This window comes from Podarcis raffonei, chromosome 3 (assembly GCF_027172205.1).
Source record: "Podarcis raffonei isolate rPodRaf1 chromosome 3, rPodRaf1.pri, whole genome shotgun sequence".
In the NCBI taxonomy this organism is placed as follows: domain Eukaryota; kingdom Metazoa; phylum Chordata; class Lepidosauria; order Squamata; family Lacertidae; genus Podarcis; species Podarcis raffonei.
In genome coordinates, this window is record NC_070604.1 from 42,086,283 (window position 1) to 42,103,560 (window position 17,278).

General features: G+C 41.8%; 1 protein-coding gene and 1 long non-coding RNA gene across 9 annotated transcripts in view; one reads left to right on the top strand and one right to left on the bottom strand.

Moving 5' to 3' along the window:
• PHIP (pleckstrin homology domain interacting protein) overlaps window positions 1-8,938 on the bottom strand; it is a 60,171-nt gene extending 51,233 nt beyond the window's left edge. For 3 of the 8 annotated variants that reach the window (XM_053381326.1, XM_053381327.1, XM_053381323.1), the window contains exons 1-4: window positions 8,708-8,903; window positions 8,521-8,579; window positions 8,382-8,411; window positions 8,118-8,177 (exon numbers count right to left, since the gene is read on the bottom strand). In XM_053381326.1, the coding sequence (XP_053237301.1) occupies window positions 8,118-8,177; window positions 8,382-8,411; window positions 8,521-8,579; window positions 8,708-8,780 (222 nt within the window). In that variant the 5' untranslated portion in view covers window positions 8,781-8,903. Of the gene's footprint in view, window positions 1-8,117; window positions 8,178-8,381; window positions 8,412-8,520; window positions 8,580-8,707 lie in introns of all 8 variants that reach the window. The other 5 variants (XM_053381329.1, XM_053381324.1, XM_053381328.1 and 2 more) reach the window with 4 other exon arrangements.
• Window positions 8,939-9,198: 260 nt separating this feature from the next.
• On the top strand, window positions 9,199-11,321 carry LOC128410277 (uncharacterized). Its single transcript, XR_008329443.1, has 3 exons — window positions 9,199-9,827; window positions 9,982-10,191; window positions 10,595-11,321. It is a non-coding gene; the product is annotated as an uncharacterized LOC128410277 (long non-coding RNA).
• The last annotated feature ends 5,957 nt before the right edge of the window (window positions 11,322-17,278 follow it).

Sequence of the window (17,278 nt, forward strand, 5' to 3'; positions counted from 1 at the left end):
AAAAGCATGAAAACCAAAAAGTGAGATGCTTCCAAACAGATGAAATCAGAAAAAGGTTTAGGGGAAAACAAAAAACAAACAAACTCAGTATGATTTTAAGGTAAACAGAGACACAAAGCTAGAAGTAAAAGTTAAGAAAAGAGTGAGTATAACACACATAAAATATGGTGGTTGTCACTAGCTTTAGATGATAGTATAAGGGATCACACAAATTTGTGGTTAATACCTCTAAAGGGATTATAATTGTGATAAACTGAATCCCCATTTTATAGGCAGCAACTAATAGGAGAGGAGGCTGCAAACCATGCAGCTGGTCACTACACTTTAAACAGAATGCAGGACAATAGACTCTGGTCTGGACTGATCCAGAAATATAACTAGGGTTATAATACTTACTGAAAAGTAGGGACAAAGTGAGGCATCCCAACATGGGCTTAGGAACTTTCACAGCTATAATAATCAACATGAGAGGAGCTGTAAACAAGACCTGGAAGAACAGGACAACTCAAGAGCTTCTGTATGAGGTATGATGTAGTGTGGATAAATGTGCCCAGTAAATGTGCCCTACAGTGTAATATGCAGAGCTTCACAACAGAAAAGTTGAAAGGGCAGCTGTGGTAAGTGTAAATAAAAGCATTTATTACATTATTTCATATTCTATTTTCTGGTCTACTCAGATATTCAAGACAGGCCACAGAAAAAAATCTTTCTAAAAAAGATCTAAACAATGAACAATTCAATCCATTTAAAAACACAATAGATAGTAGGAAAATAAACCATGCAATAGCACATGCAATTTTCAAAAACTTTCTGCAGCTTGTTATTACCAATATCATCCTCAGTTGCTACCACTGAGAAAGTCCTTAACCTCGAAGCTACCAGCCTCACTCTAAAATAAGAAAATGTTACCAACTTCCTTATTCCCTCACGCTCTCTCTTTTTTCTCAACAAGGAAATGCAACTGCTTTAGTACTTCATTGCAGAGGAAGTGCTCCAGTCCTTAAATCAGTTTAGGTGTCTTTTTCCATATCTTTTCCTGTTCTGTATATGCTTTCTGAGAAATACTTGACACTCTCACTCAAAATCAAAGTGCAAATAAATTAATCTGGCTCCAATCCAGTATGCAGAATATATACAGCTGGAAAATACTATGCCAGCTACGTCATAGCAAGAATGCCAAATGCTATAACTTTTTCTTCCCCAAAGCAATCTTATAGCACAGACAGAAAAGCAACTATCATGAACTTCTAAACAAATATTTCTTTCCCAACACAACTCTACACCTATCATAGTAAGGGTCATATATGAATCATCCTCAATGTTGTGCTACCACAATTAGCGAGTGCATTTATCACTGCCAAGAGTCTAATTTAATTCTTACTATACTTACAGATGTGTGCCAGAAAATTGTCCACTGATATATTTTTCTGACAGAAAAAAATCCATTTCTAAAAAGGCATTGTTTCATGAAATTAATTAATAACATAATGAATGGATATAATACATGTAAACTGAATGGTTTCTGATGTGTGATTACATTTTTCAGACAGCTTCTTTACATGTTCCAGCCACACATTCTATCAAAACATGGGTGGGGGGAGCAGTATTGAACCTGCCAGAGTGCACCTAACTTTCACATTTTTAGCAGAAAGTCAAAAAAGGCTTTACAAACAAGAATCTGTACTCACAATAAAGGTCCCCAGTCTACACAAATAGATCCCATCCTTGCCTTCCATTGAATGAATGACCATTTGGCGACCAAGTTAGGGAAGCAATGTTTAGAAGCATTTGGCAGTGTCTAGATTTGCATTCTACACTTGGGACATATAGCTTTATCAGATAGTTATTTAAATCATTGGAATTCCCAAGATTGAATTTTTTTCTCTAGTATCAGGTGGCAGGCCTCTGAATGCCAGTTGACGGGGAACACAAGTGGCAGGAGTGTTGCTGCAGGCTTCCCATAGGAATCTCGTTGGCTACTATGTGAACAGGGTCCTGGACTATATGGGCCTTTGAGCCAGCAAGGCTTCTTATGTTCTTACACTTACCTATTTTTTCAGACAACTAAACATATCCTTCCAGTTTATGGAAGAACAGGAAAACTGCCGAAGTACTCAGAAACCTCAGTGAGCAATAGGAATCCAATACATTAAGTGGCACATTAAAAGCATGCTAGCAAGTAATTCCCAAGTCTAGTAACATCTCACAGGCACAGGAGCTTCAATGAACAAGCAGGGTTCTCATACCAGTAGGGTTTTCTAAAGCTCAATTCAAAAGAAGCAAACATTACTGATACTCATAAACTGCTGTGCCTTCCACTGAAATGACTGGAAAGCTTATTCCTACAGGAGGTATTTGTGAACATCAAAACACACATGCAGCTCCAGAAAAAAAGTATATTACAGTTCAATTCTGCACATCCCTTTTTGAGCATCTAACAGGTCTGGATTTCTATTGCATAAACTTTACATAGATCCCTTCTCAACTTCAGTTCTTGCAGATTCAATGTATCTTACAATGCTTCTGCTATGAAAATAGAAGCAATGTTTTATCAACAGGTAACACATATTTATGAAGAACCACAACTAAAAACAAATACCAGCACACATTGCCACGATAAGTCAACGCTACACAGTCGCATCTGAATTGCAGGCAGAGGATGGGGAACACAGATATCACTACTCTGCTCCACACTCTGCAACATTATGGAAAAATTGATCGTGAATACTGAATGCAAGCAACAAGAAATACACAACAGGATCACTGAGTGGAAGACAAACTGGTGATGAGAAATGGACACAGCATTACCTTCTCCACTTTGCAGACATGAACAGCTACTAAAAACTCCAATTCTGCAACTGCAACAATGCAATTCTGCACCACAAACCATGCACACAACTTAAGGCATATGAAGATCTCACAGCAGTTCATAAAAAACAAACTACCACCATAAAAATAATAGTGAGTAAAAAAAAGTTCCATAGACAAACCACCACAAGCCCCTGGGAGGCTTCAGAAAAAGAAGGAAGGACAGCATAAATTACCATGAGAGGACCAAGTACTCCACCCATAGATACAACCAACCCAAAAGGCATCTCTACTATCCCTTGTACAAGTAGCATCAAAGAACCTAAGTTTGGACTTTCAAAAAGGACTGCGGAAAGCGCAGGTGGAGAAGTGAAACTACTAATAGCAATCACCTTGAGAATGTAAACATACATTAACACTTGAGAAGGAGGGGATACTTGGTTAAAGGCGCCCAAAACACATGTTTTATACTTAAAACACACATCTAATATGTTCACAATGCAACACAGAAGTGCAGCGATCAGTAACCCAGTGAACCCACTGAATTAAGCAGAGGGAAGATTCTAAAGAAATGGCTAAGCAGTCCCCGAAAGCCACTTCTGGTATTACTGACCATATGCCCAATAAAACATGCAGTGTTGTTCATTCAGCAACCAAGAATTAACAGCAGGGGTCCACTACGCCATGAAGGCAGCAACTTTAGAAAACTAATGAAGAGACCTGGTCTGAATAGAGACATTGGATTCTTATCTCATTATACATGATAAAGCTATTTTTGGCCATCTCATCCCTTGCTTTTTCCTGTAAGACCAACAGGTTTACCACACCTATCAGCCAATCACCCATTCCCACCACCCTTCTGAGTAATGCCCCTCTCCACCCTCTCACTATATATAAAGGTCTGGTGACTTCTGTTTCATTGTATCTGAAGACGTGTGCATGCACACGAAAGCTCATACCAAGAACAAACTTAGTTGGTCTCTAAGGTGCTACTGAGATGCGGGTGGCGCTGTGGGTAAAAGCCTCAGTGCCTAGGACTTGCCGATCGAAAGGTCGGCGGTTCGAATCCCCGCGACGGGGTGCACTCCCACTGCTCGGTCCCAGCGCCTGCCAACCTAGCAGTTCGAAAGCACCCCCGGGTGCAAGTAGATAAATAGGGACCGCTTACTGGCGGGAAGGTAAACAGCGTTTCCGTGTGCTGTGCTGGCTCGCCAGATGCAGCTTTGTCATGCTGGCCACGTGACCCGGAAGTGTCTCCAGACAGCGCTGGCCCCCGGCCTCTTAAGTGAGATGGGCGCACAACCCCAGAGTCGGACACGACTGGCCCGTACGGGCAGGGGTACCTTTACCTTAAGGTGCTACTGGACCTTACACGGCTACCTACCTGAATCTAGAACCTTTAGAAAACGATAGCCATGTACAAGAAATTAACCAAAAACTATACAAGTGGACAGCAGTGGAAAGATGAGGAAGAAAGGGACTAATGGTGTAAGGAGTCAATAATACTGTGTTGGATCACTTGTTAAATCCAAACATATTGACCAGCATAGCTCCCTCCAGTGTCTTCAAGATTTGTCTCCAGACACACACGAACCTGAGGCCTTAAGCTACATGCTTTACCCACAGAGCTATGGTTTGAACGTGAACAACATCACCCAAAACCTCAGGGATCCAGGAATAAGCTGAGGGTGTTTAGGAAGTCTCCAAATGAGAAACAGGATTCTAATCCCAATGACTACTGAATTTATTCATTTGAGTTGACAACACTTACTTGTCAGGCTGCCTGCTACAGTTAAGAATAACCCTTGTCAGAGAAGGAAGGGGTTTTATTTTTTTAATTTTAAGGTCTGATTATTTATCTTTCTTCAAGCAGTTAATATGACACAAATTAGTATGTAGAATGTGCAAACAGACAGGCTAGCAAGAATTCATGTGATTAGTAATGTGTGTATCAGATTTATAAGGAAAGGCTAACTTCATCCTTGCTTCTGTATTACTCAATTTAAAATAAATATAAGATTATTCTATTTTTTTAAAAAATCAATACAGTCTATCAGGAGCCAGATTAGATCCCAATACTGCATCAGCCACTGACTAACCCTTCACTTTAGTCTATTTTTTCTTGAAAGACTGTGCCTCCTCCTTCTCATTCATTCTCTAACACGCACACACATACTTTTACAATGTAGAAATAATGTATTTTAATGTAGGTATCCACAAATTTCACTGTAACAAAAATTAAACTGGGCTCAACTTCAAATCCAGAGTGAGCATGGGACAAACTTTACTTCAGCAAGCCTACCCAGACATATAATTTAGTTATCTATGTGTGTTTAACAACTTCTTGTTTATTTTATCTGTTTTGCTGATAATTTTATTATGTACATCACAGAGTTTTCTTCTTATTAAGCAATGCAAAAATCGTCCTTAGTAAGAAGAATAACTGGCATCAATTGCGAAGAATAGAATTTGGACTTTCGTCCTTCATTTAATATTGTAAAACTCTAACCTATGGTTTCAGTCCTGGTCACTGGCTACGATTGGGAATTATCTAACTGGCTGTCTGCAATGGCACCAAGCCATCCCAACCAGTGTCTTCTCTATGGTGTTGCTAGAACTGTTTCATTGCAACATGAATGATTGAGAACTGATGCAATTGGAAAAAAACCAGTTAGGTGTGTTACAGGTCAATTTTGCTTAACACTATTTTAATTCTGCTATTTCATACTGGTAGAGCTGGGCACTGCTGGCTGAATATGTGGTAACTGTTTTGCTTGTAATAAGAGTCCATGTACCAGTAATCTGCTTAGACTACAGATTTTGGCTGTTGACTTAGAAAGTGAAACATACAAGCAATTTCATTCAGCGTTTTTATGTTCAACATGGATATAACTTTGGGAATGCAGAACATTTAATTCATCAACACTACAGTATTTAAAATTAAGTTACATTGATCTAAAGCAGGGATGGAGAACCTGAGCCCTCCATATACTGCTGGAGAAGAAGAAGAGTTTGGATTTGATATCCCGCTTTATCACTACCCAAAGGAGTCTCAAAGCGGCAACTCTCATTATCCCCATGAGCTCCTCAGCTGCGACTGAGAAGAGCTGGAGTCCAAATTCTTAAAAGCACTTCAATTCTGTACTGAAAGAAGAGTTAAATAACTGTAGGCGTATTGATTCCTCTTTAAGGAGTCCACTCCTATGATTCCTCACCTCATCTCTTCTTTCAGCGTCAAGTCAAAGCACTTTAGGAATTTGTGAAAAGTGAACTTTACAAACATGACCTCAAATCATGTTGTGCCGTTATAAAAGTCTGCTATTGTACTGGTAACTAGGAGCCTAGAGACATTTCTGGCTTCATAACTTTTTTTGGGGGGGGAGCCAAGAAATAAAAAAAAATCCAGGACTTCACACTTGTTTATTTTTTTAAAAAAATAAGGTGATTATACATAAACTTTACTTTCCAAAGACACTGCTGCCTTCCATGTGCCTTTGTGCCTCATTCAACTATTAACAACACTGGAAAACATAAGCACTCGAGAGCTATCTCTCCAGGGATATCACTCACATGCTGCAATGGATGTATAAAGAAGAACATTCTGACTGTAGTAGTTTTAACATGCAAGTAAAGCCAAAGATTGACTTGAAAACAAGTCATTTATCGTTCACTAAACATTTCCAGCTTACTGATCTAAACTACTAGCATATTAAAAATATCCAGGACCATGCCAAAACTCACATTGCATGAGAAACTGTTAGAATGTCAAAAATACTTTAAAAGCTTCTGTGAGCCAATAGTGCCCACTCAGAAAAGAGGCAGACCACTGCAACTCTGCATAATCTACTGCTTTGGCCTTATGCCCTTATAATAAAGACTTCACTGGGCACTGGAAATTTTGGGTGTGATTATCATTCAGTCACTCCTGCTGAGAAACAAAGCAGAACTACCTGCCCTTGGATGTTGCAGCTAGCTGTGCCTGTCCTGTATGAGTCACTGTTCTGGCCCTGCTTGCTTTCAGTCAGGGAGGCATACCAGATCACTCACTCAAATAAACACACACAAGATGAACAGTTCTTTAAGTGGATAATTCTTATTCCAATATACTATGAAAGTATGGTTTGGGGAGTGTACAAATGATGGCACAATTCGAATTTTAGCTCATAAAAAGTGTGTCCTAATTATTAGAAGTTTGAGAAATGTTGATTTAGACACAACTAGTAAAACCACTGAAGGCTAAATGATCAGATTTCTCACAGATTTCTCTCTCACACATTTTACAAGCAGCTATGTGAAGGAGTGAAATTGCTAGAAAAGATGTTCAGCTCTCACCTCTGTACTGTTTTCCTGATCTACAACTCTTCACCCACCTGCTACTTGGCCTGAAAAGGGTGGGCAGTAAAATATATCCTGCAGGCATCTTAAATGCTACTTTGAACTTCCTCCCAAAAAAACCCAGATCTGAGTGCCTCTTCTAGCTTAGCCTGACTTGTTTTAAAGCAAGCACTCCTTTAATCAAGAGTAGAAAACAAAGCCCACCTAAAACTGACAAGCAGAATGACATGAAGGACAGAAAAAAACAAATTCTGCAACCAAAGTGATATATGAACGCACAATAATTGTTCCATAAAACAGCACGCTAGTCCACAAAGTTGCCACTGCCTAACAGAACGCTATTTAAAACTAACGTTCTGCTCTGAAATTCCACATTACCAGAACTCGGACACAAAGAGCAGATTACTGTATGCATATACTGACTGAGACTACAACCACAAAGCAGCTTTTATTAGTTATGTTCCAAGCAAAAGATAAAAGCTTAAGGAAGTTGTGGGGCTTCCCTGAATAAAGCCTGCTTACAGTTGCTCAATATCTGCTCAGCCCCATTGTGTATGTGAAACGAGACTGCATGGAATAGAGCGCCCCCATCTCCTACAGGCCTGCCTGTCTCTCGCAAGCAATTCCTGCTCGCTCCTCCCCTCCCTGTTCTCTCGCTTTCCCCGCACAACATCCATGACGTACCTTTATTTCTAGCATAGTGACTCTAGGGCTCTCGCATTAGTAGGATTATTATTATTTACCCTAACTCGGGGACCCCAGATTTCTGACTTCGGAGGCACCATCTGCTTTCTTATAAACAACACACACCGCCACGTCCAGGAAGCAAAAACCGGGAGCTTAAAAACTGGCCCCTATTTTTTTTTTAAGTTGCTTTAAAAAAAAATTGCGGGAAATTCAATTTTTAAAGGGCTGCTCACAAACTTTCCCTAGTACATCACATCGCAACCACGCCGACCGGCCGCTTCTCTTACTAGGCTCTCGTAGCTCCTGGGATGCTCCTTCCCCGTCCAGTCCGTGCGCTTAGGAAGCAACTGGGGGGAGAAAAAAAGACACACACCCCCGGTCACCGAGGGCTCCTAGCCGCCCCCCCCACCCCACCCCCCTCCCGACGCCCCAGCAGCGCCCGCCCGCCCGGGATGGCGGAGGAAAGGGGAGGGGAGGAGGCGAGGCCGTTGCAGCCGCCGGCGCTGAGGCGGATGGAGAGCGCCGGGCTGGAAGGCGCTCGCAGCGCTTACCTCCTTCTCGGCGACTTCTCGGATCAGGACCTGCGGGAGCAACAAAAGAGGAGCGGAAGGAGGGCCGTCAGAAGCCGGAGGAGGCGGCGGCGGCGGCAGCCCACCCCGCAGGCCCAGACCCCGGCGCCAGCGCGCTTACCTGAGCCGCTTCCTCGCAGGGTCCGTTCTCCAGAAAGCGGGCGATGAGGAAATAGAGCTCTGCAGGGGGGGTGGGAAGAAGGGCGAAAACGGGGGGGTTGAGAAAGGCGAACACGCGCCGTGAGAGGAAGGGGGGGGAGAGAAACACGGCCTTGGAGGAGGAGGCGGCAGCCCGGCCCCTCACTTACCCGCTCGCAGCTCCGCCGTGTGCCTGCCGCTGTTGTTGCTCCCGCCGCCTCCGCCGCCGCCGTCCCCGGACATGGCGAGCGAGAGGAGCCCGGCTGGCTGAGGCCGAGCTCCCCCGGCGGCGGGGCCCTGAGAGCCGAAGACGACGACGGCGCTCGCCCGGGAGCTGTCACTGTTTGTTCGGCGGCAACAGCCGCAGCAGCGAGGCGCTCGGCTCCACCATTCAAGCCTCGGGCGGCAGTAGCGGCGGCGGCGGCGGCGGCAGCAGGAGGAGGAGGAGGAAACAACAACTCGCAGCAAAACCCGCCGCCAACCCAAGCGCTGCTGCTGCTGCTGCTGCTGCCGCTCTCGTCAGCCAGCCAGCCAGCCAGCCAGCTTCGGGCGCGAGCGAGCGAGCGAGCGGGAGGGAGGCGAAGAGAACGCGATCCCTCCGCCGAGACAAAGAGTCCCAGCCCCCTCCCCTCAGGGCGCGCGCGCACACACACACAAACACGCACACGCCCCCCCCAACCCCCTTCACTCCCTTTCCCTCAGGTCGCCTTCCCCGGGGTTGGGTGGTGGTGGTATTGCGCTCCCCGCCCTAGAGAGCCCTGCCTCTCTCTTTTTCCCCTCCTCCTCCTCCTCCCCACACAAAACAACGCGCTCGAGCTGGAGCTCGCTCCGGACTAGTGGGGGAAAGCCGAGCGAAGATGTCGGAGCGAGCGGGCAGAGGCGGGGTGTGGATGGGTGGGCGGGCAGCTTCGGCTGAAAGGCGCTTTCTCTGTAAGAGAAGGGCTGGGAGGCCTCGGCGGCGGAGGGATACGGCGCGCGCGGAGGCGGGAGGAGCGATGGAAGGGGGGGTTGTGCGCGAGAGCGCGAGAGGCCCTTTGGCGGCGGTGGCGCTGGAAGTTGCTCAGTTTCAATGTAGCCGAACTAGGAACCGAATGAGGCAAAAAAAAAATGCCCCCAGGGACCGCAGGCCCCACTGGGCGAGGCGGGCGTGAGAGGCTCCTCTCGGCCCTCGCCGTGCCAGGGCCTACTGGGGGAGGGGGGTGAGCAGGTCGGGCCCGTCCTCTCCAGGCTTTCTCTCTTCTTCCACATGCCTCCTTGTCGCCTTTAAATGCTACAGATTCCCATCTGCTTGTAAGTTGCAATGTCATGCGTGGTTTTGGTTTGTTTTCTTTCTCTTTCCTAAGTGTTACTCATTAGGGGTGGGCGAGCGTGTGTATATATGTATGTGTGTGTAAGGAAGAAATAAAAATGTATATATATTTTTCCTACGCCTTGTCTCTTACAGCTTTTCCTTTGTTATTGACTCTCTCCCTCTGGCTTAAAGAGGAGCATGAAATGACTTCCTGGTGTTATTAAAAGGTGCAATGTCAACATTTGCGTTTGCCCTGGTTTATTACTTAGATAGTGGGAGACTGCGGGTTAAGACAGCAATATTATTATGAAAGCAGACAAGTGAAAAGGGTGAAAATGGATGCAACCTATGGCTGGACTTGAGGTAATTTACAGCTGGATCGATAACATACAGAAGGGTTATCGCATGATTAATTGTTACATTTACATTTTGTGTTTCATGCTGTATTTAGGTAATGAACAGGGCTCACCTGCCTAAAGTGTTTATTTCCATCTTAGGGAAGTGTCTTTAGAGGCATGATGTGTTACAGTTTGAATTTTATCAGAATAAACAGTGGTCAGCATTTGTTATGTAATGTATCAATGTTTTGGGATTGAAAGTTGGGCATAGGGCAATTTTTGTATTCCAAAAAAGAATAAAAAAGCGGACATTTAAGCAATTAGTGCAAATCAGTTAAAAACTGCTCATCAAATACAGTAAAGCTACAGTGATATGTTCTAGAGATGCTCAAACTATGCTAACCTAAAATGATTTCCTCTCTCCGAAGTTGCAGCTTTGAACTAAAATAAGGTATGTAGTTTTCAAGTAAATAATCAAGTAAATAATATGTTGTATTAATTATTTTATGAGTCAAGTTATTAAGGCCCCAGCTCACAAAAGAGGCTGCATATATGCTTATTTCAGCACAAAACTGGAACTGTAGTAAGACTGCAATCCTACACCAACTTACCCCGAAATAAGCCCTACTATCGGTGGGTCTTCCTTCTGAGTAAACTTGAATATGATTGCATTGCAAGAGCAATTGCTACAGTAGTCTTTTGCATCATATCACAAAAAAAGAAACCGTATATCTGGAAAATGTATGAAGGTATGATTTGCAGCAAGTCCCACACTGCTTTTAGTTATTTATGGAATTAGAAAAATTGATATCTAGAAGGTACACATGTCATCCTGAGATGAGTAACAGATTAATACAGGATTAATATTAAGTTAGAACTGAAGTGATTTTGTACTACAAGCTTTTCTGTTTTAGCATCTTCACCATTTCATTTTCCTACTATTTTTGTGGCCCCCATTTGAACCTGATACTTTTATTTTACATTATAGAATTGCATGAAGGTTTTAATTTAATCAATCTTTTAATAAAGTACTATATTTTTCAGTTACTCTGGAGCCTTATATTTAAGATGTAGAATGTGAATAAAGGCCTTAATAGGCACTGCTAATAAGATTTGCAAGTTTATCCTGCTCTTTTTATGGTTGCTTATATGTGTATGAATTACGATCTATTGATATTGGATCTGTATTTCAATGTTACTTACTCTGAAAGAAATTAGTTTTTAATTAGAAGAAAGATTATTGTGACTATAAAGGCTTTCCTTTTTTGTATTACATATCCCACAGTAATGCTGTTGATTGAATTCACATGCAGAAACACTGACATTTCTATTATCACCAGTATAACACACTAAAAATACAAGCAGAGGGTGCAGTTCTATCATTTTAAAATTATTTCTCTGCAATAAGATCATTGGCTTTTGTTTTGCATGCAAGTTGTTCTTTCTTCTACAGAAGTCTTAGAATTATTTTGGTATTGTACATTTAGAATAGAGGATGTTGAGGTTTGTTCGTTCTTTTAATTGGAACAGCTTATTATCAGTGATATCTCAGCAGTGCATTGTGCTAAGTCCCAGTAATGTTATTGTTTTCTTTGCTAGAAAAATGTATTTCTGAAATCTCTCACACAGTCTCCAGTAGTATATTTTGAAATTCCTGCATTTGTGTCGAGTTGCATTATCCTTAAAGAGAAATATTTTAGTTCCACTGTCATTGAGATGTAATAGGTTCTTTGTGAACTGCTTCTGTTATAATGAGGTTTGTCCTACACAAGTAAGATTCCCCTTTTCAGAATAAAATAGCTATTTAAAATATGTAACGATGTAGTCTAACTAGTGACGTTATGGTTTTAATTTTACAAAATCATGTTATAATTACAGGTGGTAGTAACATGGTTTTAATTTAACTTTCTGAAAATGAATGTTTGGCATTCCTTTCATAACTGTAGGGTTGCTGAGTTTCAGGAAACTTACAAAGATTTGTTTTCCCCATGGTAGATGCAACACCATATTTTACAGAGAAATTGAAAGACCTTTAGTAGCAGTTTATGAAACTCTTTCCTTCTTTAGAAAAATATTTGACAATAAAAATATTTGCTGTATTTAAAACAAATGTCGATAAAACTGACTGTAGTATTTCTGGAATATTAGAAATAGATATAATTAACTGCATATCATTGTATGTACATTTTTTCCAGTAAGACAGGAAATTGTGAGAAATATCAACGGCATTGCCCCAAAGGAAAATGTTTTTATTAAGGCCGAGAAACACTTTGGGGGATGGATCCAAAGAAACATGAGTGGAACAACTATGCTTATTATTGTTTCATGAACTGTTTGAAAACTTCATGGAACAAAGTACCTGGAGGTACACCACAGTATGCAAACAAAGTATGGTCCATACTGTAGTGTATAAGTGCTGCATCTAGGCATATGATCAATTATAGGGAGATTGGGGGGCCCATGTTGTTTAAGAGGTGTTCCCCAATGCAAAGCAAGCTCTAAGTGCTAGGGTGCAAATATTTCTGCATTGCAATATTCACTCTGCAATGCAGAACTCTTTGCACCCCAGCCATTAAGGTTTGCTTTCCAATGGGGAGCTTCTCACACCTTATCCATTAGGGCTTGATTTCCAAATGTGTGATTTAAACTTATAAGCATTTCTGGAAGATTTGGAGCTAGATGCAAAGGTGCCCTTCCACATCTGCAAGGGCCTTTATTCTACTAGAGGCTCTTGCAAATGTAAAGGGGAAAAAATGTGATTTTCACCTACTTCTCCCTCCTTCTGCAGTCAACCTGAGCCACCTTCCATGCTTTTTGAAAGGTTTCACAATCCTCTGGAGCAGAGGTTTAAGGAATCCTTAAGAATCAAATTCCCCCTTCCATTCATAGAAGTTGAGAGTGACGCTCATGCTATCTCTAATGCCAACCAATGGAAACCAGAGAGATATAGCAAACTCTCTTTCACAAGTGGTTGTGCAATGATTTGCACTAACTATGTTGCACTTTCTTTCACACAATGCTATGTCAGAAATAGCCCTTCCATGAGCAGAAAATGCTTTCTGCTTGTGGAACAACACATTTGGATCTAAACAAACTGTTACAATAAAATAGCAGGAAATACTTTATTTTCGAAAGGAAATAGCAATGTTTCTACATATTTATCATAACTAACATACTAGTAGTATGAGTAAAGTATGAGTAAAGGACCTCTAATGAATATGGATTGATAACTCAAGTTATGCAGTACCATTTTCAGACCCACCTATAGTGCATTATCAATATATTTGCATAAATGTTTTTGCTGGCACACACCCTGTTGAGGAAAGTGGTGAAATGAGGAATGTTATGAAAAGTTGTTTAAAATGACTACACAAATACATTTCTGCAAAAACCCAGAGCAATACATCTCTTGCCTTGCCTGTTTTGTACTTTTCAACTTGCAGTTTCAGTAATGAGGAACAAGTACAATGGGCAAGTTGCCAGGGCTAATACACTGAGAATATGTGAGGGTAGATTCTTGAATTTATTTGTTGCACAATCAAAGGCCTGAAACATAGTCAGGGAATTAAAGTTATCCTAAATTGTCACATTCTGTAGTGGGAAGTAGTGCTGAAAATATATGTGAGGGGTGATGCCTGTAGTTGAGATGTCTTGCAAACATTTTTTTTAATGACCTTCGTAGCCTTTTTAATATTTCTTACTCTGGCTCTCTTCCTATATAGTTATTTTTTACTATTTTGTCTCTCGTGTTAAATTTTACATACAAGTGTGCATCAAGGTCTTCTAAATGCTAATTATGTAAACATTGTCCAGGATTAACATTTGCACATTTTCCCTTAGACATTTCATGTAATTTCAGTCCTAGAAGTTCAGTCATGACATGTGAGTATTGTGGATGGGGACTAGCAGAATAATCCTAACTACAGGAAGTTATGGCATTTAGGAGCCTCTGGGAGGGATTGTTGCCAACTAAACTGGCAGGTGAGTGTGGACATGAGTTTTGAAGAGTGGGCCCTAGGTGACATGACGGGGCTGAACAGGTTTTGGAATAGGTTTCTGTTTGCCCTGTCTCCCAATCATCCCTTTTGGGGGACTTATGTTGTTCTAAGTTCCACCACCTTATCTCCAGCCCAACCAGGGTGAGGAGCTTACACCACCAAAGCCCAAGCTTAGAAAGAAAGTCTGGGATCTGCTGAATCTAAACACTCTCATCCCAGAGGATCTTGAGTTTGGCTCAGATTATTAATAAGCAAACCTGCATACTAGCAGTTCTAAATAGATACATATTATTTTTATTTATTTTATCTTATTTACATGCTGCCTTTTGCCCAGTGCGGGACCCAAGGCTGCTCACAGCATATATTAATACAGTTACAACTAAAAGACACAATAAATATAAATATTAAAAACAAATAAATAACCGTTTTAAAAACAGCACTGAAAACAAAACTATTTAAAAACACACATGTACAAAGTATAACACTCATCGTCTGAAAACCCTGCAACAACAAGTCAGTTAATAGCTAAAGGCCTGTACCTTTGGAAAGTTGTAATTTTTAGTTCACAGTACTGCTTTCAATTGGCTTTTGCCCCTAAATGCAGTTGCCTACCTCACTTCACTACAGTTACTTAATAGCAATTACTGTCATGAAGCTAAGCCAATCTGCTAAGAAGCTACAACACAGCTGGCTAGCGAGCTGCCTAGCACTAATGTAGTTTCTGATGCTGTGTATCTATTTCAAAAATTAGGATTATTTCATAGAAGGCAAGGGCTTTGTTCACTATGAGTGATTGAAAGAAAGCTTGAGTCAACTTACAACTTTCTACAACATCTACAGAAACATTCCTCAAAGCTACAAATAAGATCCTTCTCAAAGATTGATCCTGATCTTAGCTTTCTGGTATCATCACCAAGCAAGCCTCAAGATAATAGAAGGGAAAACAACATTTGAGGTGTCAACAGCTCAGAACCAGTGCCCTGACACAAAGGTGGTGTGGGGAGGGGGAGTCCCCCAAATTGGCTGTTTGGTGGACAGGAGAACTGGATTAAGCACCCTCTGTCTCTTTCTAAATAGCTGATCAGCTAAATGTTACATTTTTTAAGCGTTACCTTACCCATGTGCAGTCCCTAAGCTGTAGGATGTGAGAGGATAACTGAGTAGTGTTAATTTTTATACACACAAATGAATCTGCTACGAATCTGTAGAGAGTGAGGAAACAATTCTTGGAAGATGGGTTCCACATGTATTGAGGGGTTACTCAGTCAGGCACTGATCTTAATGCACAGCCTTGTGTTTAATATGTTGCATCTTTCAAGACATTGGTCAGATGAGTGACTTGCCCTGTAGAACACTTTAACAATAATATGTGGTGGTATGGAGTGGAATTGCATGATATTTCATTCTCCTTTTACAAATGTCATCAGTTGCTACTATCTAAAATCAATAATAAGCCCATGGGGAGAAGTTACATAGAAGTGTATGCCTACTGTATACTACACAGCTATTCAAGTCTAAGTCTCCTTACGTTAGATATTTCATTTTAAGATACATCACTAGCATCATCTTAAACTACCATTTGCTGGCAGCGTTCAAGCTATTTCTTAAGTTGATGAACCATGGTTTATGAAGCCAGGAATGAGAATTTGGATCAAATGTTCTTCCATTCACACAGCAGCTTCATTCTTGGCTTGCTGTAAGCCCAAGTTCCCATTATATCTGAACAGGATGATTCTGGTTTACTGTCAGTTAACAAGCCAAGATAATGAGCCAGGATTTGAGGGGTGAGGCAGAGAAGGAGCACTTGTTCCCAGAATCATAAACCTTGGTCATCCAAAACCTTGCCGTTGTGTATCTTTCCAACATATGCCATTCCTTTTTAAATTCTGTAAATAACCATTTATCTAGTCTCCTATGGTTATTAAGAATCCTCTGGGTATCGGATGGGGAGCTTTCTGGAGAAAGGATTAAACAGTGTTAAGGTGTATATGGTGTGCATGGAATGTTGCAAGTTCAATCCCTACCCTTTCCAGTTAAAGTCTCTCGGGTAACAGCATTCAAAAAGACCCATCCACTGTCACATTAGGCTGTCTAGAGCTAGCGGGACCTATAACCGGGCTTCAGAATATAACAAGAGTCCTTTGGTATCAGACCAAAACCACCTTGTCCAGCACCCTGTTCTCACTGTAACCAAACAGATAACTAGGAAAAGCCCATAAGCAGGAGGACATGAGTGCAACAGCACTCTTCCCTCTTGTGTTCCCAGCAACTTGGATTCAGAGACATACTGCCTCTGACACTGGGGGTAGTAGATAACCATCATGACTAGTAGCCTTTGATAGTCTTATGCATGAATTTTAAAGTCCTCCAAGTTAGTGGCCACCACTACATGTTGTGAAAGAAATTTCTGTAGTTTTAATTACATGCTGTGTGAGGAAATGCCTCCTTTTGCACATCCATCTTCATTTGCTGAATCCTAGTTCTAGTAGGGACGTGCGTGGCTCTGTGGTCTAAACCACAGAGCCGAGGGCTTGCCGATCGGAAGGTAGGCGGTTCGAATCTCCCCGATGGGGTGAGCTCCCGTTGCTCAGTCCCAGTTCCTGCCAACCTAGCAGTTCAAATGCACGTCAAGTGCAAGTAGATAAATAGGTACCGCTCTGGCGGGAAGGTAAACGGTGTTTCTGTGTGCTGCTCTGGTTCACCAGAAGTGGCTTAGTCATGCTGGCCACATGACCTGGAAGCTGTATGCCGGCTCCCTCAGCCAATAAAGCGAGATGAGCGCCGCAACCCCAGAGTCGTCCATGACTGGACCTAATGGTCAGGGGTCCCTTTACTTAGTTCTAGTATTAGGAGAAGAAGAAAACATTCACATTCTACTTTCTGCCAGTGTGTATAATTTTGTATGCCTCTATTATACTTGCCTTTTTCAGAATTAAAAAGCCCCAAAGACTTTGTATAAGGCAGCATCATATATATTCATAAAAGCTTGATAAGGCCGCAAACTACTACCAACAGGGTTTAGGCACACAAGATTAGTTAAGTTTTCTGTGGACATAATGCAAGCCTTTCCTGATGTGAAAGGACTTTTTTCTGAAGCATCACATTGCTAGGAAG